This window comes from Lonchura striata, chromosome 18 (assembly GCF_050655825.1).
Source record: "Lonchura striata isolate lonStrDom1 chromosome 18, ASM5065582v1, whole genome shotgun sequence".
Taxonomy (NCBI): Eukaryota; Metazoa; Chordata; class Aves; order Passeriformes; family Estrildidae; genus Lonchura; species Lonchura striata.
In genome coordinates this window covers 12,244,050-12,267,536 of record NC_140720.1, presented here as the reverse complement: position 1 = coordinate 12,267,536, position 23,487 = coordinate 12,244,050, and the positions used below count along the sequence as shown (strand labels likewise).

At 49.1% G+C, this 23,487-nt stretch overlaps 1 protein-coding gene across 7 annotated transcripts in view; it reads right to left on the bottom strand.

The window, feature by feature from the left end:
- Window positions 1–23,487, bottom strand: part of MYOCD (myocardin) — a 203,364-nt gene that overhangs the window by 71,148 nt on the left and 108,729 nt on the right. For all 7 annotated transcript variants that reach the window (XM_085556522.1, XM_085556517.1, XM_085556516.1 and 4 more), the window contains exon 2: window positions 22,408–22,627. In XM_085556522.1, the coding sequence (XP_085412648.1) occupies window positions 22,408–22,546 (139 nt within the window). In that variant the 5' untranslated portion in view covers window positions 22,547–22,627. The remainder of the gene's footprint in view (window positions 1–22,407; window positions 22,628–23,487) is intronic.

Here is a 23,487-nt window from a genome sequence, read left to right as displayed (position 1 = left end):
TCCCAAGCAGCAGGCTCCTCCCTGAGATGCACCGTCTCCGGTACGGGCCTGTCATCAGGCCTTCGCCTTTAATCACTCAACACATGTTTCCAATCCACATGTTCATGTGGTAATAACTTCACTCTCTTCATTTTCATTTGTCAGACCAAAATGCCCTTTAGGTTGGAGCACGCTGTAGGACACTGTCCAGGCAGGTTATTCTTAGCAACAGATGAATTTACAAAGAAAAGGCAGGTCTAGAGTTCAGCGTTTGCTTCTATTGCCTGCGCTGCTCCTGTCACACCTGACCCCCAACCTCTCCTCCAGCCCCTTCCCACCCAGCAGCCACCATCAGCTGCCCACTGTGCTTTACATCAGTTACTAAAAAATGCCACTGAGACCATCAAACCCAGCTGGTTTGGGCCTGGAAATTCCCTTTCTACCTCTTTCCACTACACCCGTGGCAAAAAAAAAAAAAAAAAAGAAAATAATCACGTCTCTGCAAGATCCTGACAAATACAACAGAACTGGACTGGTGTAATGCTTCCCTGTGAGGGTGGGGAGGCCCTGGCACAGAGAAGCTGTGGCTGTCCCATCTCTGGAAGTGTCCAAGACGAGGTGGGATGGGGCTTGGAGCAAGCTGGGATGGTGGAAGGTTCCCAAACAAGCTGAGCTTTGATGTCCCTTCCAACCCAACCCAGATCCTGATTCTGTGGTGGGTGCAAAGGATGGTCTGCAGTGGTCACTGCCCAGTAACCCCTTTGGCCATGCTTTGGCCCTAAAGGCAAGGCAGCTTTTCTGAATAAAGGCAGCAGGAACCTGGAGCTGAGCTCTGCTCAGCCAGCTCTCCCACCACCACAGTGCAGCAGCTCTGAGCCCCAGCTAGGTCCTGTCTTCTCCTCCTGCTGCAAGGTGGGGCACTGCAGTTTGTCGTGCTCTTTGTTTCCTGCACAGCAGAAAAAGCAGTTCTTGGGAGGCACTTGGAAGGCAGAGGTTACTCTGTCAAGGAACTCTCAGCAAGCAGCTGCCACGAGAACCAGACCAACACTGAATCTCTGCTGTCTGCTTTCCTCTGGGACATTGCATTTCCAAGCCGTAACTCTGTGCTCAGGTTCATGCTCTGAGCTCTGCACCCTCCCATCAGATCTTCCATAAAAATTAATTCATGGCCTCCCCTGAGCAGGAGGTGTTCTTGAAGATGACACCCTCCCCACCCAAGGAAATAGTTTGAGGCTGCCCAATAAATTACTGGTAAGATGCTCGTTTCATAATGGTTCCTAATTGCCCTGTGATGATCACAGATATCAACCATATCTTCCAAAAGGCTATTCCAGCCTATATATGGTCAGGAGATCATTGGGCCAGCATATTTGTTTTGCTGTGCTAGAATCAGATAGCTAGGGCCCATCTCTGACTGCAGTGGGGTGGAGAGAGAACACTGCAGAGGGTGATGCTTCTGGAACTAGGGAGACTATGAACTTCAATATGAGTTATTCAAGTTATTGTTCCTTCACAAAGAACAAATGCTGGGAAGAAGGAGGAGAGCAAGAAACAGCAGCAGAAATATTAGGGGTAATAAAAAAGTCAGAATCACTGCACCAGCCATCTCTGTTTGGTGTACACTTTACTCCCTTGGAAGATTTTGCTCACTGCTTGAATAAGATATAATTTTCAAACTACTTCTATAATTTTATTCTTGAATATCTCTAAGACCTCTGACAGAAGTTGCAATGACTGTATTTCAAAGTGGCTTCCAGATACAAGACCAAAAACACTGCAAAATTGAAAGAATTGTGACAGGGTTGGTTTACAAGCCTCACTGCTGATTTACATGAGCAGAAGAACAACTTGAGGAATGAAATGTGCTGCTTGTGCTAATAATTTGCCACAAGTTTCCACTGCTGATTGAAAACCCAAATCAGTCCATCGTGCTAACACAATATGTGCTGTCAGAATAAACATTTCTCTTTACCAAAGGGACTCAGAGCACACACTCAAAGTCTCTGCAGAGTAAATCCATTATTATACATATTGTTACAGCACTGCATCCAACCACAGATACAGCCCTGCCTCTGCACTGTCCCTGACATTACAACACAGAATAAATATTTTTCCCCCTGTGTGTTAACAAGCAGATTTTTTTTTTTGAAGGACATAAAATCCTATTATATATTCTTATTGTTTTCTGAGAAGCAATTACAGTTCTATATTCTGATGAAACCTGAAATGCAACTTTGCAGAAGAATATTATAACTCAGGGGATCCTAAAGTTCCCACAAGTTGATGCACTCATATTTGTACTTGTGAATTGCCCAGAGCTGCTTTCCAGTGTGCAGGGAGAAGCCACAAGAAAATGGAGATTTTTAGACACCTCTGTCTATTCTCTAAAAGAGCCAGGGTTTAATATTTCAAAAGTCATAAGTTCAGCACATTTCCCAGGAAGATTTCTGAGCTGCTTTTGGATAACAGCTGCCTGCTGCCATCCCAGTGTTGAACTGCAAGCTTTGGGACAGCACTTGCTCCAGGGCTGTGATCTGCTGCATGGAATTGCTGTCAAAAGCCAAAACTGCAGCTTTTCGTACTGCTCTGGCTTTTCTTCAGCCTGACAATTTCCTGGATCTTGGGACACTCCATCCCAACCCTTGTGGCACGCCTGTGCTCCAGAGAGGATCCCACTGCAGCCTCTGCCTCCCTCCCCGGATCCCTCTTGGTCTCAGATGTACACCCAATAAAAAGAACACTCTGTGAGTGTTACACCCTTGATTTTTCAGGGTGTAGCAGATCCAACAGCATCTCCACACCAGGCCTGGGGAGGGAGAAAGCCCTGCACATGCTGTGCTCCCCCGAGGATGTGATCCAGGCATCTCTTCTGATGTTCTCACCTGTGGATACGGTGACACCCTCATTGCAGGGAGGGGATTTTCTCTTCAGAAAGACATTTTCAGCCTCTTGGGTTGCTTCCTCAGATAAAGTAAGAGATTCTGGAAGAGTCCACTCTCCTTTAGCTTTGGAGGGTCCTTTACCAGCTCATCCCAGCAGAGCAGCTGGGTAATGGCTTATGCCAAAACCAGAGTTAGCCTGCAATAATATATTGTCCCATAGAGGCTTCTGAACAGGTGCCTGAAGGGGACCTGAGCAGAAATTACACCTTGGTTTCTTTCTTTTAATTTTGTTTGTGTAATTGTACACAAGGAATGAAACCCATCAGTAAGTGTCTAGAACTTGGAGCAACAGAAATATTGAAAGAATCTCATTTAACAAGAAAAGAAGCAGGGTCAGAAGCGAAAAATTACTTCTTGAGAATGTGGCAGGTTTTGGAAGTGGAAGCTCTGGGAATGCCAGCCCTAACTTCTCAATGGGACGGAAATTTGAATGTTTTGATGAGGAAAAGCTGATTTGGGTTGGATTTTTTTTTTCCCTGGGGCAAACTGGAGACACTGAGTGTCCTGACATTGCTGATTTTGTCTTCAGCTCTGCAGCACTCTCCTTCACATTGAACCAATATAGACCATGGGCTTGAGAGAGCTCAGAAGCTCCAGGAAACTCCAAGAAAACCTGTGCAGATGGCTCTGAGAGAGAGTAATTTCATTTCACTGCTCCAGGTGAAGACAAAATGCTCCATTCCTCTGCAATATGGGCCCTAGAGTCACACAGCAGCAATCCTCATCCTTTGAGATGTAGGAAACTGCATTTGCACGGCGCTGAGACATGCAGTGAAACCAGAGGCTCCCTGAGCTGTGGCAAATTCTGCTCTGGCAGCAGAAGAGGAAGAGGAGGAGGAAGGAGACCACCCTGCTGTTCCCAGAGGATTCACACAGCCAGCAGCATCCCCAGGTTGTGCAGGACTCCATGCACAGACCCCAGCCCCCAGCAGGAGTGATTTATCTCCAAAAGGAATTTATTTCTATTTGTCTTTCTGCAAAGTGGCTTTTCCACTGGAAAAGCTCCTTCCCAGCAGCTCTCGCATGCCCAGGCTTCGAGGGCCTGCTGGAGACTGTCTGCAGCAGTCTCTGTGAGGCAGAGCTTGCTGCTCCTGCCTATAAATAACATTTCAGATGCCCAGGCCACACAGTCACACTGCAGGAAAGGTCAGCAGGGATCCTCATCGCCCAGAGATCACTCTCCACAACTGAGGCTGGCCTGGGCTGCAGCCAAGGCTCTGGGCCTTATCAGGGCTGGATCTCGCTGGGAATTTTCAGCTGAAACGTTTTATTGGGAAATGCTGATTCATAGACATCAAAATGTTTCATGGAAATGCAGCAGTTTTTCTGAATTTACAAGGAAACCCAGACATTATTTGGATGCACTAGTGTCTGGTTGGCTGCCAGGGTATCCCATGGCTTGCAGAATGTGGCTGCTTGCAGGACATTCCTGTGTCCTCTGGGCTGCTCCAGACACAGGAGCCCGAGCTCTGCCAAGGCCCTGCTCTGACTGAGCTCTTGGCAGCCCTAAACCCCCAGCATGGGATGGGCTAGGGGGGTTCCTCCCTCCCCAGGCCTGGTGTGGAGATGCTGTTGGATCTGCTACACCCTGAAAAGCCAAGGGTGTGACACTCACAGAGTGTCACAGAATCCCAGAATAATGAGGGTGGAAGAGACCTCCAAGATCATCAAGTCCAACCCATGCCCTAATACCTCAACCAGACCACAGCACCAAGTGCCAAGTCCAGTCTTTTTTAAACACATCCAGAGTTGGTGATCCCACCACCTCCCTGGGAAGACAATTCCAGTATTTGTTTATTCTTTCAGTGAAAAATAGTTTCCTAATATCCAACCTGAACTTTCCCTGATGTAGCTGAGGCTGTGTCCTCTTGTTCTGTCAGTTCTGTCCGACCTCTAATGCTGAAGGGCCTGGAGGGAAGAAGCTCCCCTGAAAGTCAGTACAAATGCAGCTGCATTTCTCTGTTGATCATTTAATGCTGCTGCTTTCCTTGCAGAGCAGAAAGTATTTTATTTGGGAAATAAACCGGCAGAGACACAGCAGCTCAGAGCAAGTGAAAGTCAGTGTTTGGAGAAGGTGCAAGGTGAAGAAAAGGGGCTCTCTTCTGAAAAGCAGAGCAGAGCACACCTCCTAGGTCACGCTGACATCCAGGAAAAGTGAAGCTGGACAAAGTTTTACCTGACCTGCAGCTTGGGTGGCTTTTTTGTGGACAAAGGGAAAGGGAAAAACCTTGCAGAGCTGAGCTCTTCACAGGTAGTTTGGGGACCAAAATGGGGGAAGTGTCTAAACAGCATCTGTGATAAGGAGATGCAGGAGAGATGATTGCCAAGACAACATTCCTGAACTGATGGGAGAGGGAAGCTTTCTAAAACAAAACAAAGAAAGAAATTCAGACCTGACAACAAGACTTCCTCTGAGCAAGGTAACATCCATTTGTTTTGCACACATTGCAAACCATGAACTGTGAAGGGCTGGAGAGGCACAAAGAAGCAATCTTGTATTTTATTTTTTTTCCTGAGACAATTAAAGATTAAACTGCAGATTTCTTCTATTTTTACAGAAACAAACCCAAAGGAATTAATATGCTCTCAGTCAGCTGTGGTGGGTTATGCTATATATGGTTAACAAACTGACCTACATCCACAACTTGGGGAATTGTATTTTTGTGTTTTAATTATTGTATCGGCTCTGGCTTAGGGATGGCATGGGGGTGGGATTACACCTGGAGCTGGGAGGGCAGGCTGTGCAGGTGTGAGCTTTCCATCTGATACTGGGGTGCTGTCTCCAGGCTCTCCCCTGTTTTCTGTCCAGCAGGAAGGGAGCCAGAGGTGGTGGAAGGGCTCTCGGTGCTGGTGGTGTTTCTGCTCACATTCTGAAAGGAGCCCAGCCTGGGTCTTTGCAGCCAGCTAGGAGCAGTGCTAGCCTCTATTTTCCAGTCTTGATCTTCTCCAAAAACTGTTTCAGGCAGGGCTTGAAACATTGCTTTTGATGCTTTCCAAGATATAACTCAGCATGAGAGAGAGAGAGAAAAGAAAAGCTGGGAAGGAAAAGAGACCAGGATGATGTTCCTGGGTCAGCTGGAGAAAGAGATGTCATGGTTCTCATATTTCTGTGAGTCATTAGTGATATTCATGCTCTTCTTAAAGGTGATTTAGGCACGTGCTCCTTCTCTTCCATTGATACTGGAGCTCCTCACTTGCTTTTTCCTGGGAGGGGGCAGTGGGACCTTGTGGAGTGTGTGAAATCCATGTCCTCCCTTCCTCAGGGGGGACTTCTCACTCCCAGGACTCCCTGGCAGGAGGTGCAGCCAGGTGGGAGTGAGGTTCTGCTCCCAGGGAACAGGGCCAGGACGGAAGAATTGTCCCAAGTGGCGTCAGGGGAGGTTTAAATTGTGTATTAGAGAATATTTCTTCACTGACAGGGTTGTAAAGCTTTGGAACAGGCTGCCCAGGGCAGTGGTGGAGTTGTTATCCCTGGAGGGATTTAAAAGATGTGTGGATGTGATACCTGGGGACGTGGTTTAATGGTGGGCACAGCATCCTCCAGAGCTCTGTGTCCCATCAGGGTGTTTCATTTCAGGATGACACCCTTTGTGCAGAAGGTGTCCCTGAGCAGCTGGCATGTGCCCACCAGCCAGCCAGAAAGGAGCTACGCTTGGAATAATCAGCCAAGGTACAAATGAACAGAATTCTGCCTTCTATAACTGGCAGAAATGCATCTGCTGTAGAATTCTAGAAGGTACTGGCAGCTTAAACAGGTTTTTAGAGACACAAGGCAAGCATGGAGATGCAGCACTCCTTACGGCTTTCAAAAATGGTAAACAGAATATCTGGTTTTGAAAAAGGGAAATTATGGAGCATCTACTTTAACTTCCATTTCCAGAAAAGTACTGGGACAACAAATGGAGCCAACAAACAAATACTGAAACAAATCAGGGAAAAGAAATAAAACCCAGCCATTATGCATGTGTCAAATCTAATCCTTCTGTGACACTTGTGGATAGGGAATAAGCTGTACATGTCATCTATCTTGCGTTTAACGAGGCTGTTGACACCTCCTGACATGACATTGTCTAAAAATTTTTGGGCAAGCCTGGTGGGTATTGCCCAAGGTGGTGTGAAGCACTTAGCAAAGCACACTCCGAGAGAAGCTCCCAGTGGGTCACTGTGTCCCTTTGTCTTCTGTGTTTCCTCTACAAAGTGGAGTAGAAATCACTTTATTTACTAGGGGAAGTTGGAAGAGGGCACACGCATGCAGCAGAGCAGCATCAGAGCGAGATAATAGTTTTAAAAAGAAGTGATGATGTGAGGACAGTTACAGAAACAAACCCAGTGAGAATTAGGCATTGCACAGAGTACAGAGCAGAACGTTCTGCAGCTGCTCCCCGACACCGAGCAGGACCACAAGGCAGCTCAGGACCATCGGTGGTGGTGGGGTGCAAGGGGGAGCAGGGGCTGTGCAGGGCTGGCTGCAAACCACATCCCTTCACCTGCTGCTGAGTGAGATGCTCTGCCCTGCTCAGCATCCCTGACTGCTCCTGCCCATGATGGGGAGGGTCAGAGGCACCAGCACAGAGCCCAGAGCACAGAAAGGGACAGCAGGAGTCTAGAAAATCAGAAACTCAAAAGCAGGAATAAAGACTGAGGAACAGTCGAATGAAAAATTGTCTCAGGGGAACCCTGATCAGGTTTTAAATGTAAGGAAGATTACCATGGAAAGAAACAGAGTGTTTTGTTCTCTCTATCCATATTGAGAAGGAGTTGTGGTTGTGCACTTCAGGGAGGAGAAAATGGAGTGAAAATGGCTTGGGCAAGAGTTGGATGAGGACCGGCGGCAGAATCTTCTCCAAACAAAGAAGGTTTTTAAGAAGAGGGTGGACAAATTTCTGTCAGGAGTGAGGGAGGGAAAGGCGATCTTGGTTTCCCCCAGAGGTACTCAGCATGTGGCTCTGTGGATTTGGGGGTGTGTAATGCTTAGTTCCAGGCTCATGACACACTCTGGTGGTTTGTGTCACTTGCTCCCGGAGCCGGGCTCGGTTTCAGCAGCTGAACTCTGCTCCTTGGCCGAGAGGAGCCTTTTCCCTCAGCTCATCTGTGCTCCTGCTGCCTCAGCCATTCCTCACCCTGGCTGGATGCTTAAGGCGAGTGACCGTGAAACCCTGGCAGAGGCAGCCCAGAGGCACCTCAGGAGCTCAGGCACCCCGAGAACCCCATCTCCAGCCCCAAATCAGCGCCCATCCCTGCAGCCTTTGTGAACACCAGAAAATGAGAGGGGTCTCTGCCTGCCAAAGGCAGCCGTGGTGCTGTGGGAGGGAGGAATGCTGCCTGCTCCTCTGGTTCTTGAAGCAGAGCTGTGATTTACACCCCTCGGGAGGCCACTGAGGAAGCAGCAAATCACCTCTTTAGCACGAGTTCAGAAGGCAATTAGACAAATCCATGCAAGGAATACCCATTGAGGCCATTAAATCTAAAACCTTTCTCTTGTTGAAGGGAAGACCAGCAGCCGGGTGGGAGAATTGCTACTGTAGGATTACCCTGCTTTCCCACGTCCTTTTGGCTGCTGGTGCTGGAGATCAGGGGAGGAGCTGGAGCAGCCTCAGCCCTGACCCAGCCAAGAGCATCCCTGGGCTCCTCCACCCGGGATGGCCACAGCCCCAGGGGTTGTTAATGAACAATTGCAGCTGGAAACGGGTCAGAATCCCGAGCTGCAGCCTCCTGGGTGCTGTGGAGCAAAAGCCAGGAGCCCTGTCCTGCTCTGACCCTTCCCTAAGCCAGCCATGGGTTCCTGCTCTGAGGGTCAGTAGAAGATTCAGCTCCAAGCCTTTCCCTGCCAGATTCTCCCCCCGTTCTGGACAAACAGCAGTAAAACAAAGCAGGAAGGCAAATATGCCATCCCATGCACAGAACAGGCTTTTATTTAGCTAGCACTAAAGTTTTCAGATGCAAACAGCTTATTGAGTTGGACAAAAGTCATGGCAAGAATTGTTTTTTTCTAACTTCACCCTACAAAAATATCTCGGAATAATAGGATTGTGTTTTTCCAAAAATGTTCTTTATTGATTTACAGCAGTATCACATTCAGGCCCAGCATTAGAGTTCCTTCATTAATGAAATAAGACACAAAAGTCTTGTTATATTAGCGATTTTCACAGAGTAACTCAGTAAGCTATTTTTAATATTCTCATGGAGGCATGCCAGCAGGATAATATTTTTATGTTCTATAGCAGAGAAATATACTTTAAGACAGTTTTGATTGACTTCAAAGTGTGCTTGAAGGCCTGGGCATGTTTTCCATTCCTACAAAGTGACCAAGGAAAGAGGAGCCTTATCTGCAGCACAGAGCAAAACCCCAACAGAACGAAATCCCAGTGCCAGCAGTGTTTCCCACGCACGCTACCAGCCGAGGTTGAAAATAAAATACAGCCCCTCCTCCCTCCTTGAGGCATTGGAAGGAATCATGTTCATGCCAGGAACGCTGCACTTCAGCCAGGTAACTGAGCAAAACCCTCTGGCCTTTCTCTGCAGCTGCTTGAGGTGGGAATCCTGCTTCCTTCCTCTGCAGGCAGCACTGCTCACCGCTCCCAGTGCAGCTGTCCCTCCAGTGTCTCTCTGCTCTTTCTGAATTTCCCCCTGGTGTTCCATCTGGGCCAGAGGGAGCAGCAGAGCTCGGTGGGAGCTGTGGGTGACACAAAGCACGAGCCCAGCGACACCTCAGAGCAGCCAGTGCACCTGTGCTGGACCCAAGAGCAGGCATGACCTCAGCCTCCTTTCTGCTGTGCTGTGACTGTTGCTCTTCATCTGATACCTCCTCCAGCCAGCCCCACATTGCAAAGGGCTATTTCAGGCCCAACCAGGGGCTCTTATCAACTTTCAGGCTCGTTTTCAGTGGAGCAAATCTCTACGGAGTGAACAGGTTCTCACCACACATGTCAGGGAATGCCTGGGGCTTTTAAGGCAGGTTGACATTTAAAGCCAGCTTCACGCCCTGGTGCAGTGCTAAGGAAGAGAGCTTCCCTCGGGGGATTTTTGGGTGCACAGCACCACTGCTGGTCATCCCCTCTGAGTGCAGAGGCTGCACAATCTGTGGGATGCAGCCCACGCTTGGACAAACCACACTGTGGGGCAGATTCTGTGCCATCCCCTCTGTGGCTTCAATGGAAGCATCCCAGGGATGGCAAAATTTCCCATTTTCTCAGCCTCACTGCTGCCTTCTGATCTCCTTCCCTTCTGGAAAGAGCCTGGTGGCACTTCCAAGGTGATGCCCAGCCCTTATCCCTACCCAACACACAGCAGGGGCTGTAGGACGCTGAGCTGACCTGAACCATGCCCACAGAGACTCATGGCCAGCTTCGTGTAAAGCAAGAATTAAATGAAGCTGCCAAGGCATCATTTAGCTGGGCTGCAGGTGCAAATTCTGTAAACTCGCTCTTGGAGCTTCTTATTTTGAGAGGTGGCTGTGCCAGGACAGCAGACAGGAGATGTTTGCAGGGCTGAGCTTGAATGTGAGAAATTCTGGTGTCCCTCCCATCACAGACATTCTAACTGAGATTTATTGCCTCAGCTTGGGATGATGCAGAGCTCCCTCCTGAGCGATACAAGCCCAGAGGAGGCCGTGGAGATGCTCTGAGGGCTGGAGCCAGGCTGGGGCTCACCTGGAGAGGAGAAAGCTCCAGGGAAACCTGAGAGCTCCTTTCAGGGTATAAAGAAGATTCAGGAGAGGTGAAGAGGAACTTTGGACAAGGGCATGAGGTGCCAGGATAAGGGGGAATGGCTCCCACTGCCAGAGGGCAGGGATGGATGGGATATTGGGAAGAAATTGTTCCCTGGGAGGGTGGGCAGGCCCTGGCACAGGGTGCCCAAAGAAGCCACTGGATCCCTTGGACAGTTCAGATTGGATGGGGACTGCAGCAATGTGGGATAGTGGAAGGTGTCCCTGCCCATGGCAAGGGGTAGGAATGAGATGAGTTTAAGGTCTCTTCCATCCCAAACCTTTCTGTGGCTCTGTGATTCTGATACCTGCTGGAGGGAATTTCTTGGTGAGACTGAAGGCACTCCTTGTTCAAAAAGAGTCTCTTGGCAGCTCTCTCTTCTGCCTCCAAATGGCCTCAATTGCAAACAGATGGTCAGAATTCTGAGACCCCAAGAACCCCAAGGAGGAGACTGCAGCATGCTTGGAAGCATCCTCAGGAATCCCTGGCGAGATCTCCAGTGTGACAATGATGTTTATGGACTACATGCATCCAGCAGGAAGGGACCTCTCCTGTTTATATTGATGTTACAATTCCTCTCCTGCTCCTCACATCCTTGCTAGCAGCCATCCTCCTCCTGAGCACGGCTCTGGTGGTTTGCAAATGCAGCTCTGAGTACAGAACGTGCAGTGCTTCCCCTGCTGGCTTCACGTTAGTCTCCCCTGTGAGCGATTTGGGCACCAATACTGTGACAAATCCACCCCACCTTGGTCTCCATGCCTGTCACTGTGCACAAACCATGGCTGCTCGTAGCTGCAGGTGACAGGAGTGCTGGCAGCCCAGCTCCTGCTGCTGGGGCAGAGCTCCTCTGGCTGGGAGCAGCCCAGAGCCTGTTCCAGCCCTGCTCTGTGCTCCTCCAGGAGCTCCTCGTCCTCTCACAACCACAGAGGTTCCCTGCTCGGTGTGCACAGCCCTCATAATTAGCAGTGTCTTTATGTCCCAGTCCTTTTTCTTCTCCTCTTTCCTTCCCCTGGGCAGCTGGGAGCTGTGCTTTGTCTCAGCAGTGCTGCTCAGGGTTTGTGTCACATTTCTGTCACATCCTGGCCACTTCAGCCATCCTTGCCCAAACCGTGTGCCACCAAGGACAATGCCTATTGTCCTGCATGCTGCCCAGAGCAGCACCCCTGGGGCTGTGGCTTTGGGAGAAGCACCCATAAAAGGAGCAAAGCAAAACCCAGTGTTCTGAGCTGATTAATGTTTAACGTTCACTGCTCACAGCAGTGTGGGCTGCACCCCTGAAGCCATCGGCCCTGCAGCTCTGCAGGTGCTGCTGACCTCCAGAAGGTTTAACAAGTGCTTGGAAGCTCCCCAGTCAGCCCTGCAGCATCAGAAAGATGCAGACAGTGGACAGAGAGAAGGTGGGAGAGCCTGGCTTTGTGTTCAGAGGTGCTGGGACTGCCTGGAATTGCAGCCACGGCTGTGATGGAGGTTAGGCATGAGATGAAGTGTTTGGCTATTTTTCACACCAGACAGGAGTCACCACCCTGTGCAAGGCTCAGACAGCTCCTGTGTCCTGCTGGAGCTTAGGCCACATTGAGGGCAGCAGTTTTGGTCTCAGTTATTCTCCTGTTTTCCATTAACATCCTCCCAAGTGTGGAAAGCCCAGGAGCTCTCCAGCTGGCATGATGGGTGGGGGGCACAGTGAGCTGAGCCCCCCTCTGGAGCTCCCAGAAGGGTTTGTGGGGCACAAGCCCCAGCAGTATAGGAGGGAAAGCGCAGCCCCAAGGGTCTGGAAAAGGCCAGGGAAGCTGGAACCATGTGGATCACTTGTGTCCCCACTTCTCAGCCTCCAGCACTGCCTGTCCCTGGGCAGTAGGACATAATGGGGGAATGAGGACGAGGCAGCAAAGGTTTCCTGTATCTCCTAGGAGATGAAATGCAGGAAAAATAAGGGGTGTGCAGACCCAGGGTTGCAGCAGTAGCTCTGGAGAGATTTTGCTGCTGCTCAGCAGCCTCTGAAGGAACAGCCCTCTCCCTGCAGAGTTTCACGCTAGAAACAGGCCCAGTTTGGCCCTAAATGCACATATCATAAAGGCACAGCTGCGAATTTCTTCTCTTCTCATTTTAAAATATATGAGCTGGTTTGCAGAACCTCAGTATGATCCATGGAGCTCTTCTCCCCACAGCACCCCAGCAAACCACGGGGAAGCAGCCCCAGCAGTAAACATCTGTGCAGACACGTTGTGCCAGATGTCACCAGAAGATGATCCAGCAGGAAAAGGATTCCTGGACGTGCCACCTCAATCAGCCTGCCCAAAACCAGCCCTGAGAAAGCAGGATGCACAACAAACATGGGAACAGAGCACAAGGGCTGCAGCCTGTCTCTCCTTGGGGAGATTCTGCCACCAACAGAGCAGCTGGGTACATGAGGGAGGGCAGATGGAGCTGCTGGGACAGGAACGTCACAGGAAGGGAGGAACCAGCTCCACATGACCAGCAGGTCTCCTGGCTGCTGGTTAGCCCTGGTTAGCTGCTGGTTAGCCATGAGAGAGGTGTGCCTGGCTGCTGGTCAGCCCTGGGTGTAGGCTCACCTCTGGTTCTCCCTCTGTCCCATGAGGTCAGTGGCTCTGGCTGCACTGTCAGCACACAAGTGTGGAGCAAGCAGTGGAATGGATGGTGGGGTCCTGCACCATCTCCTCCCAGCCCCGGAGCAGTCAGGATCCTGCCCTGACTGCTGGAACTTCCCTGGGCTTTGCCAGCGGGTCCAGCACCACGGTGGAAGGGCACATGGAGCCCTGCTCCATCCCCTCTGCAGCAAGGCAGAGGCCAGCCCCAATTCCCCTCTCCTGGCTCACCATGGAGGGTGGACAGGGCTCCTTGAGGAGCCTGGAACCTGTGGCAGTGCCCTCCCAGCTGCCTGAGGAGGGCACACAGTTCTGCCCCACACCCAGAGCTGTTACTTTGGTTTTTTTGAGAGTTTTAAAGTTTTTTTAAAGTTTTTAGGCTTTTTGATATTTATATATTTTAAGTGAGGGTTTTTTTTTACATATGTTTATGCAAATAATGATTGCTTTTCATTTTTCTTTGTAGGCAGAGAGAATTAATAGACTGTTGGTTTGACCAGTGTAGTTGGAGAGGTGGCAGTTTCACCCTCCAATCCGCTGTCATTTTTACTACTGTACATATAGTAGAATCAGAAAATAAAGTTTACTTTTTTGAGTTCTTTTTCTTTAGTTTTACATCTAACCTACTTCTGTAAGTTATTTCGTGTCAGGGTGTGACACCAAACCTGACCTTGGCCCACGTGGGGAGCCCCTGGCCCGAACCCACTCCCGTTGCCACAGCAGAGGAGCTCCCCGGGCACTGATGACATTTGCCATGAAGTTATTGAAAAGAAGAGCTTGGAGAACGTCTTGAGGGTTCGTGTGGTGCCACGTGGGTGCTCTGCCAGGGGTGCAGGGCAGGGGCAGCTCGGGGCTGCGCTCGCAGACACGCACACACATCTTACGTCCTCGCCTTCCTCCTCGCCTCCTAATTTAAGAAGTCATTCAGAGTGAAAATATGTTTCCTCTTTGTGAATGGGCAGATCTAACACAGATGGTGCACTAACTGGAAACATCTTGTGCTCCAGTCTGTTCATAGATTCGTTCTGTTCAAGAACAGAAGGCTCCATTTATGATCATCTCTTCAGAGTTCCCAATCTTTACAGCTTGGAGATACCCAGCTAAATTCTGTGTCAAATCATCACCTCTTCCCCTCTTCCTGACGCTACCAGAGCAGAGGTTTCAGGGCTATCAGTGGCAGCAGGGAGGCACTGGGGGTAACCTGCTGGCCTGGAGCAAGGCTGCCTTGCCTTTGGACTGCAATGAAACCTCCAGTATTTTGTGTCTTCTGTGACCTCTCTGGGCTTGCTGCTCAGCACCTGAGAGCACTGAGGCAGCAGAGCATGTGCCATGGGCCAGGGAAACTTTCCTAGTGTAATAACGGCGTAATTTTCTCTAATTACACCTGCATAAAGGTGTAATTTTCTTCTATATAAGAAAGAATCTTTCGAAGGAACAAGTGCACCCCTCCTGAAAGACTTGAAGTGCTGGAGATTGCAAAAAGTCCCCAGATAAGCTGGCCTAAGAGACAAATTACCCTGAATAACTATTAAAGCTTCAATTCTTCGTCCATTTTTCAATGAGGCTATCTTACCTAGGGAGTTCCTGCAGTAGGTGTCTTTCCCTGTTGGAATCTCTGCTTGGATACATGCATGCTTCCTCACTGTGATGTGGTGGATAATCCCATGAGCCTCCTGAAATAACTTCTTTTCAGAATCCTCCTGATTTTTTGGTGCCAACAAGCCTAACGTACTCCCAAGCCCTGCAGGTTAAATGCTCATAGAGAGGGTGTTATTCTTGCAAGAGGATGTTTTCTTTTTATCATTTCAGGGCTATCAGGTTCCATACCACAGATCACAGTTTCAGCCCCAAGTTTCACGTGTCCAGATATCATTCACATGCCGTTCATCAGGCTCAATCATGAATTAAGGACTGTGTCCTGGACTGAACCTTACCCTTCACTAGCCACTTCTCAAAATCAGCTGCAAAAGAGAGGGGGATGCTGAGCACAACCTGACTGCAGGTGCTCTGAGCAAGGGCCACAAGAATCATTGAAGCAACCCAGAAATAACCACAAATATAAACAAGATGAAATAAAACTCAAAATAAAAACCCAATAATAAAACTCAAACTGTGCACAGAGCTATGAGCACTCTTGCCCCAGTGCAGCAGGGAGAGGAAATTCAATAATCACTGATACTCTATTTAAGCACAGGCATGGTTACAATGGGAGGACAACAGGCAGAGCCTGGCTATGGAGTGCTAAGGAGTGAGGTGAGGAGAGCCAGCTGGGGGCTCAGTCCTGCTGGGTGCTGAGCAATGCTCTGGAGCAGTGGGGCTCAGCCCCAGCCCAAGAACAAACTCGCAGCAGACAATGGTACCTCTGTGCTGCTCATTCTGCCCTGCCCAGGCTGCAGGAGGCAGCAGGATGGGGTCACTCGTGGAAGTGCTGCAGGACCTGCTTGAAAGCACGTGGAGGTGGAACATGACAAACAATTATCCCTGTCTCTATTTGATTTCTGAAGGAAGACACTAAATAGCTGCTTAGACTCATAATGAGATGGAAATTAGTTTCAGAAGCATCTCAAATATACCTGAAGAAGAAATGGGAGTGACTCATACATGTGCCTCCATGGGAGGTGATTACACAGAGCTGGGCACAGCCTTGGGTTTGAGTAGAGACCTGGCAGCTGGGCAGGGAGAGCAGGGGAGTGAGCAGAACTAGTCAAGGGTGGGGAGAGAGGACCTGACTCAGTGTCCCAGCCACCCTCCTCACCCTGCAGGTGATGTCCCCATCCAGCAGAGAATGTGACCCTGCCTGGGGAGCGTGGGCAGGGCCCTACACAGCCCTGTGCTGGAAGCTGAACTTGGGACTTGAGACACGAGAAAATTCCTCGCAGTGAGGGTGGGGAGGTCCTGGCACAGGGTGCCCAGAGCAGCTGTGGCTGCTCCATCCCTGGAAGTGTCCAAGGTCAGGTTGGACAGAGCACCCTGGGATAGTGGAAGGTGTCCCTGCCATGGCAGGGGTGGAACTGGATGAGCTTTAAGGTCTCTTCCAACCCAAAGCATTCTGTGATTCCATGAAAATGAGATTTCAGGTGACTGTCAGGCTCCCCAGGAAGAGGCAAAGACCAATCTGTCCATGAGAAGAGATCTCTGCCATCTCTGTCTGAACATCCTGGTGTTAGAAACTGGGAGAAAACAGTTCTGCAGTGTAGCCCCCCTTGACAAGGCCATTCCTTTATCCTGCAAACTGCAACTAGCAAGGGCCAGGAGCCAAGAGCAATGCCGATCATGAGGTGTCAGGAAATGTTTGCCATGACTTCATCCTTAAAATAACCCCTGTAGACATTTTACCCAGCAAAGAAAGGTCCTACCCAGCCCCTTGGTGCACAGAGGAGCACAGACCCCTGAGGAAGAATGATGGGTCAGACAAGGAATTCCTATTAAATGATAACTAAACTCCAGATGGCCAACAGGGAATGGAGTGGGACCACAACTGAGCCCAAGGGAGAGTCTTTGTCCTCGTCCACCACTGCTCTGATTGCTCAGCCAGACTGAAAGCTTGGGAGAGCTTTGAGCCATGCAGGCAAGTGGGGCTCTTCCCTCCAGCTGGCTAAAAGAAAAAAAAAAAAAAAAGAAATAGATCCTTGGAAACAAACAGACCTCTCGGTGTCTTAATAGGAAAGTGATGTGTGTGGTGCTTGTGCAAGTGAGACACAACTCAGAGCTCTGTTATGGAAATTTTCCTCTGTGACAAATATGTTATGAATGACTTGTCTTGAAAACATGCCAACATGTAGGTGCTGCTATGACAACATTTGGTGACTTTAACTTACTGTGAGCGTTCCTGTGATAAATCATGGAAAACCTTGCTTGGGCTATCTTTAGTCACTGCACTGTTTCACTCTCACAAGTCACTCACGGCTCTAAAAATACAGTTTATATCATTGGATTCCTGGAATTCCTTCAGTTCTTACATTCTGATTTAAGTGGCATTAAAGCTGGGCTGTGCAGTCCGAGGCTGCAGGCTGATGTTTCACTGTGGATTAGATATCACCTGGGTTCAATACAGGGTTTCCAATATTTATTTGATTTGGATCCAAAGCCAATTTGAAAAATCTTCCTGTAGATACACCTCTTACCTGGCTATGTGGAACAAGGGCTAGATTTTGCCTGAGACTAGATAGTAATTTAATAACCATTCCAATATAGAATTAAACTAAAACACATGCTCACCACAAGAACTGAGTTGAGACTGTGGAGTTTTCTCCTCAAAACCTGGAGGTATGTGGTCTCTTCTGGCCTCTGCACTGTGATCTTGTGTTGACTTCTAGGTCACACATCTCTCTCTCTCTTCTTTTGGTTTCACTTACGTGTCTTTCATAGAGTTATTGATTCAGAAACACCAAGAACAAGAAAGTCTTGACCTCCCACCAGCCTCTCTGGATTTGATTACCAGCTCACCAGAGATGGATAGTCTGAGCAGAATTTAATGTTTTCTAATTTTCCTTGATAGGGTCTACGAAGCACGTTACTTTTTTTTATCCCAACTGGCAGCTCAACAAAGCCCAGAAATATAAAGCTCCATTTGTGTAATAAACTGTTGTACAATCTACTACTTATGAACATAGGCCCTGAAAATGTGCAACCTTTCTGCACATTACATTTATTACATTAAACACAAACCAGATGGGCACTGGAAAATCCTCCCCTTTGTTGCAGTGGGCTAAAGGGGCTGGTGGTCAGAAGGTCTGTTACACTACACAAATAAACTGAAGAGCTTAACTACATCATTCTCCAAAATCAGCAATGGGAAACTTGTGTGGAAACATTCTGAGCAGTTTGCAAACCCACTACTGGAGTGGTGCAGGCACAGGGGAGCCCTTCATGTCTCCCACCTGCAGTAGGCAGCCCCTGCCTGGGAAGCAGAGCCTTCACCTGCAGCCAGAGGTGACATCCAGACTTGGAGGCACATGGGTGGAGGAAAATGGGTGAAATCAATCTCTTCTTTAAGGATTCCTGAGTCAGAGCTGGGCATTGAAACTCTGATAATCCCTGCAGAGAAGTGGAGCCCTCCAGAGTGGGCTGAGCTCATACTGAGCAGTTTCTGAGGCAGAGAAACCTCATCAGATCAGGCAGGATGTCTCACACTTCCACAGTTCCATGAGTGAAATTCATCTCAGTCTCAGAGTCCCAGGACAAGGATTTGCTGTCTCTGGGTGTACCAAAGGACACCTCATCCTTCCCTTTGAGCACACCCACCAAGACACTTCTGGAGGAGCTGCTTTACAGAGCCCCCGTGTCCTCTGGCCCCTTTCCTTGCGACTGCAAAATTAGTTCTGAAATCCATCTGGCCAGACTGGCACAGGGAGGGACACGTGGCCAAAGCCACACACAGAGCCTGCACCCTGACTGCCTTCCCACTGTACAGGGAAATCCTCATCAGGGAATGATGGTAAAGACAAGGTAGAGACAGTCCTGATGCAAGGCAAGAGAAATGTTCTGCTGCTGCTCCATGACACAGCTTACCCAGGTGCAGATCAGGTGTGCAGCACCTGGCATGGGATGGGATGAGATGGGATGGAGAGGGAGTAGTTGGGGTGAGCTGGGATGGGATGAAAGCTGCTACCAGCTGAAATTATCCTGGCCTGGGCCTGGGCGTACACTGGGCAGGCAGAGGGCAGAATTCCTGCTTGTTGTAGAGGGAACAATCCCCATTTTCCAGGACTTATGCACGCAGTCCTGGGATTTTGTAGGCCCTGCCAAATGGGTTTTCTGCTTGATCAAAGGTGATTTATTTTTACAAATTTAAATGAAATCCCCTCTGCCATTTTTGAATAATACTAGAGTTAAAAAGACTATTTTCCTATTTAAAAAATATTCTAGCTAGACTGTTTTTATTAAATCAAAGTTAAGTCAAATAAAGACGGCGGTTTGAAAGTTCAAGCTTGGGCAGGAGCTGGTCCTCACTGAGGAGCTGTGCCCTTGACACATGGGTGTCTGTCTGATGCCCACTGAGCCATCATGAGCACCAGCCCATGGGGGAAGGAGCAGGGAACAAATCACAGAATCACAGAATCACAGAATCACAGAATCACAGAATCACACAGAATCACAGAATCACAGAATAATGAGGTTGGAAGACACTTCCAAGATCATCAAGTCCAACCCATGCCCTAACACCTCAACTAGACCATAGCACCAAGTGCCATGTCCAGTCTTTTTTAAACACATCCAGAGATGGTGATTCTCCCTGGGAAGACAATTCTAGTACTTTATTATTCTACTTTTTTCTTTATTATTCTTTTTTTCCTGCACCTTCCCTGACGTAGCTGAGGCTGTGTCCTGTTGTTCTGCCAGTTTGCTGCCTGGTGGAAGAGCCCGACCCCACCTGTCTGAACCTCCCTTCAGGGATTTGTGGAGAGCAATGAGGGCACCTCTGAGCCTCCTCTTCTCCAGCCTGAACAATCCCAGCTCCTTCAAATGTTCCTCACAGGGTTTGTGTTCCTAGCCCCTCTCCAGCCTCACTGCCTCCTCTGGACGTGCTCCAGCATCTCAAAGTCCTTCCCAAACTGAGGGGCCAGAACAGGACACAGCACTCGAGGTGTGCTCTCACCAGTGCCAAGGACAGGGGGAGAATGAGCTCCCTGCTCCTGCTGGCCACACCATTCCTGATTCAGGCCAGGAGCCATTTGCCTTCTTGGCCACCAAAGGGAAGCTCCTGCCTGGCTGAGGTGTGCACACCTGAACCCTTGAGAGATGGGATGCAACAGGGCAGGAGGAGGAGTGTGGGGTGACACACCTTGCACTTGCTTCTCCTTACATGCCCTGGAAGATTCCTAAAGACAGCAGATGGAAGCTTCTTCCATTTCACCAACTCATTCCCAGGCATTGTGTCCTCCAGTGGCATCATGGTGGCTGGGGGTCCCTGCTGTCCCCTCTGTGTGTGGGATGAAGGTGGGAGTGCTGAATGCACCCGTGGGGTGACCTTCACCAGGGTGGGCTATGAGGAGACACCGATGCCTTGTTTTTTTTTCCCCAAGTCACTCCCAGCTACTGATGTCCCACCAAGGGATGGGTAGAAGGTCCTTGTGACACCCCACAAGTGGCACTGAGGGGGACTGGTCGGCTCTGTCCTTGGCAGGGACAAACCTGCTTTAGGGCTCTGTGAGGGCAGCCTGGGGGGCTGTGGGATGTCCCCTTCCCTCTTCATCCCCAGCTCATCAGGCTGCTCCACCGGCCCCACGGGAGCTGTCACACGGCGGAATGTGACATCAAAGGCAGGCCCGGGTGCCACCTGACGTGTGTGACACTTGGCAGGCCTGCCAGCTCCCGGGATGATGTGAGATGAAGGGAGCCGGCTGCTCCCTCAGCGGGACGGCAGCAAGAGCCGAGCCCCTGTGCAGTCTGAACGTGCTCAAGGAAGGGAAAGGCACCAGAGCAAAGGGCTGGAGGGGTGCCCAGACTGTGGGGGGCTCTTCTCACTTAGACAGGGCAAACAGCCCAGTGTGGAGGGGCTGCAGGGCCGGGGCCACGTCCTGGTGGGCCACCACCCTGTGACACGGGGCCAGCTGCCAGGCAGGTGCTGGCACTGCTGCAGGCTTTACCTGCACATCTGCAGGTTGTGCTGGGAGCCCGTGGGCACCTGGAGATGGTTCTTTCTTTTCTTTCCCATAACAAAAAATATGTTTCTTTCTTTTCCTTCCCATTACAAAAAAGATGTTTCTTTCTTTTCCTTCCCATTACAAAAAAGATGTTTCTTTCCCTTCCCTTACCTGCACATCTGCAGGTTGTGCTGGGAGCCCGTGGGCACCTGGAGATGGTTCTTTCTTTTCTTTCCCATAACAAAAAATATGTTTCTTTCTTTTCCTTCCCATTACAAAAAAGATGTTTCTTTCCCTTCCCTTACCTGCACATCTGCAGGTTGTGCTGGGAGCCCATGGGCACCTGGAGATGGTTCTTTCTTTTCCTTCCCATTACAAAAAAGATGTTCCTTTCTTTTCCTTCCCTTACCTGCACATCTGCAGGTTGTGCTGGGAGCCTGTGTGCACCTGGATATAGTTCTTTCTTTTCCTTCCCATTCCAAAAAAGAAGTGGAAAATGGATACAAAAAATAAAGATTTAAAAGCTACAGAGAAAATACAATTTTCTTTTACGTCACGGAACAGTTTGTCTCTTTACAAGTTGTTTCTGCATTATCTTAGGTACACTTTGATATCTGGGGCTGTAGGAAAGAGGAGTCCTCTGGTGTGACTGACTCTGACTCTCTGTGTTTTACTCCAGCCTGACACCAGAACATTGCCATGATGACATCATTTGGATTATTTCTGATTTATAGCGATTGAGAAAAATTGGGTCTGCACAATAATGCAAACAATCAAAGACACAAAGCAAAAATAGTGCCTTTGGGCTGCACTTTCACACTGCATGATGTTTTGAGGACTTAATGTTGAAAGCCTTAGAGTGCACAAAAGGAATTTTCTTCATTTCATATATTATACAATTGCCTGAAAGAAATGGCAAACAACTCCTCAGGCTAAGCATGCTTTGCACAGGCTCAGTTGTGGAGTTTTTCTGTCCATCAGCTTTCTACCAACAGATCTCCACTGAAACTCAGAGCAGGATCTGCCAGCAAGAATATCTGCTGGACCCATGACCCCACAAATGACTCCTGCAGAGGCCTGGGCTAAATTCTACTCTCTGTTACACAAATCTGAAGCAATTTTGGTGAAGAACAGGTTTTCTGGAGCACCCAGTATTTGGTGAGAGCAGAGCAATCTATTGGAGCCTTTGCAAACCAAATACTCTTCCCATTTCTTCTCCACTGATCACCTTCACATCACCCTAATTCCCCAGAAATTCCATTGGTGTGATCAGAACACCAGTCTCCTCCTAAGGGCTTGAAATCCCACATTTCAGCCAAAACCACACCAAAACACTTGGATCACAAAGAACACGCCTCAAAAGTGACAACAGCATTGAAGTCTGTCCCAGAAATACTGCCATCAGGCCCCACTTCCATTAAATCCTAAATTCATGACATCTGATGGCAAAATGTCCCATGGCAAACACCCTGGAAAGCACCACAGGTAAAATCCAGCAGTGAACCAAAACCCCAGCAGGTGTAAGAGATGCTAAGCCAGCACAGATCCCATCTCCACGCTCATTCTTGCCACCACCAGGAGAGGAACTCACCGTTCTTCCTCTCAGCGAAGGGCGGGGGCTGGAGCTTGGTGCCATCCCTCACGTCACCAGAAGGTTTTTCCTTGGGTGCCTTTTCCTCCTCATTGGCAGTTTTGTGGTCCGAGCGGTCCTGTTTGATCACACCATTCATCACCGTGCCTGGAGGGGCCGGGCCGGGTTCTGGCTGCTCCACTTTGGGTGCTCAGGGAGAGGAGCAGGCACCAAACGAGCTCTGGAAGAGAAGAGGAACAGGTAAGGACAGATGGCCAAAGCAGAATGAATGAAGCCTGGCATTTGTGAAGTGATCAGGCAACAAAAAACTAATTACTGACTGTTTGCAAAGGAAAACCATAGGATTCCCTATTGCCCGCTTGATTCTCCTTGTCTGCTGGACACCTGGCTACTTTTTTGGAGGAATTTCCACCCATGGGCACAGAATATTTGCAGAAAGTTTGTTTTCAAAACACACAGCCTTAGGGTACCCCCATAGGGGAGCTGTTGAATTGTTAGAGATCCATGAATGAGAACAGTCTTCCTTTACATGACTCTGGTTTGATGAGAAAACTGAATATATGACAGGAATAATTCTACACAACCCAGGGGAGGCTGCTAATTATGTTTCACAGCCAGCAAATGAAAAGAGCAAACATCAGTCAGCTTTTACACCAGGAAGTGTACAAACACTCTGGAAAGTAAAATACATGTGTAAAACCTATTCTCTGACATCAAACTTATGACTAGCACTCACCAGAGCTAAAGGCTTTATGAAGAATTCAACCACTTTAGGTACAAAATGCTGAGAGTTTTTGAAGGACAGAAGCATTGGGGTTTTTTTACCACATTGTTCTACGACAAGGTTTATCTGGGGTTTGTGGTCAAAATCCATCACAAAAACTCTTAAAAATTATGCACATTTTGGTTCTGCTTCTGCAGATCTTTGGGCAGGTGACACTCCCATCTCACCAGAAAGACGGGTGGAAAGGATTCAGCTTACAGCAAACATGTTTGTGGGATGCAGGCAGATGGCCCAGGAGGGGCTGTGATACTGAGCACATCAGAGGAGAGCTGCAGGGACCATTTCAACACAGCATT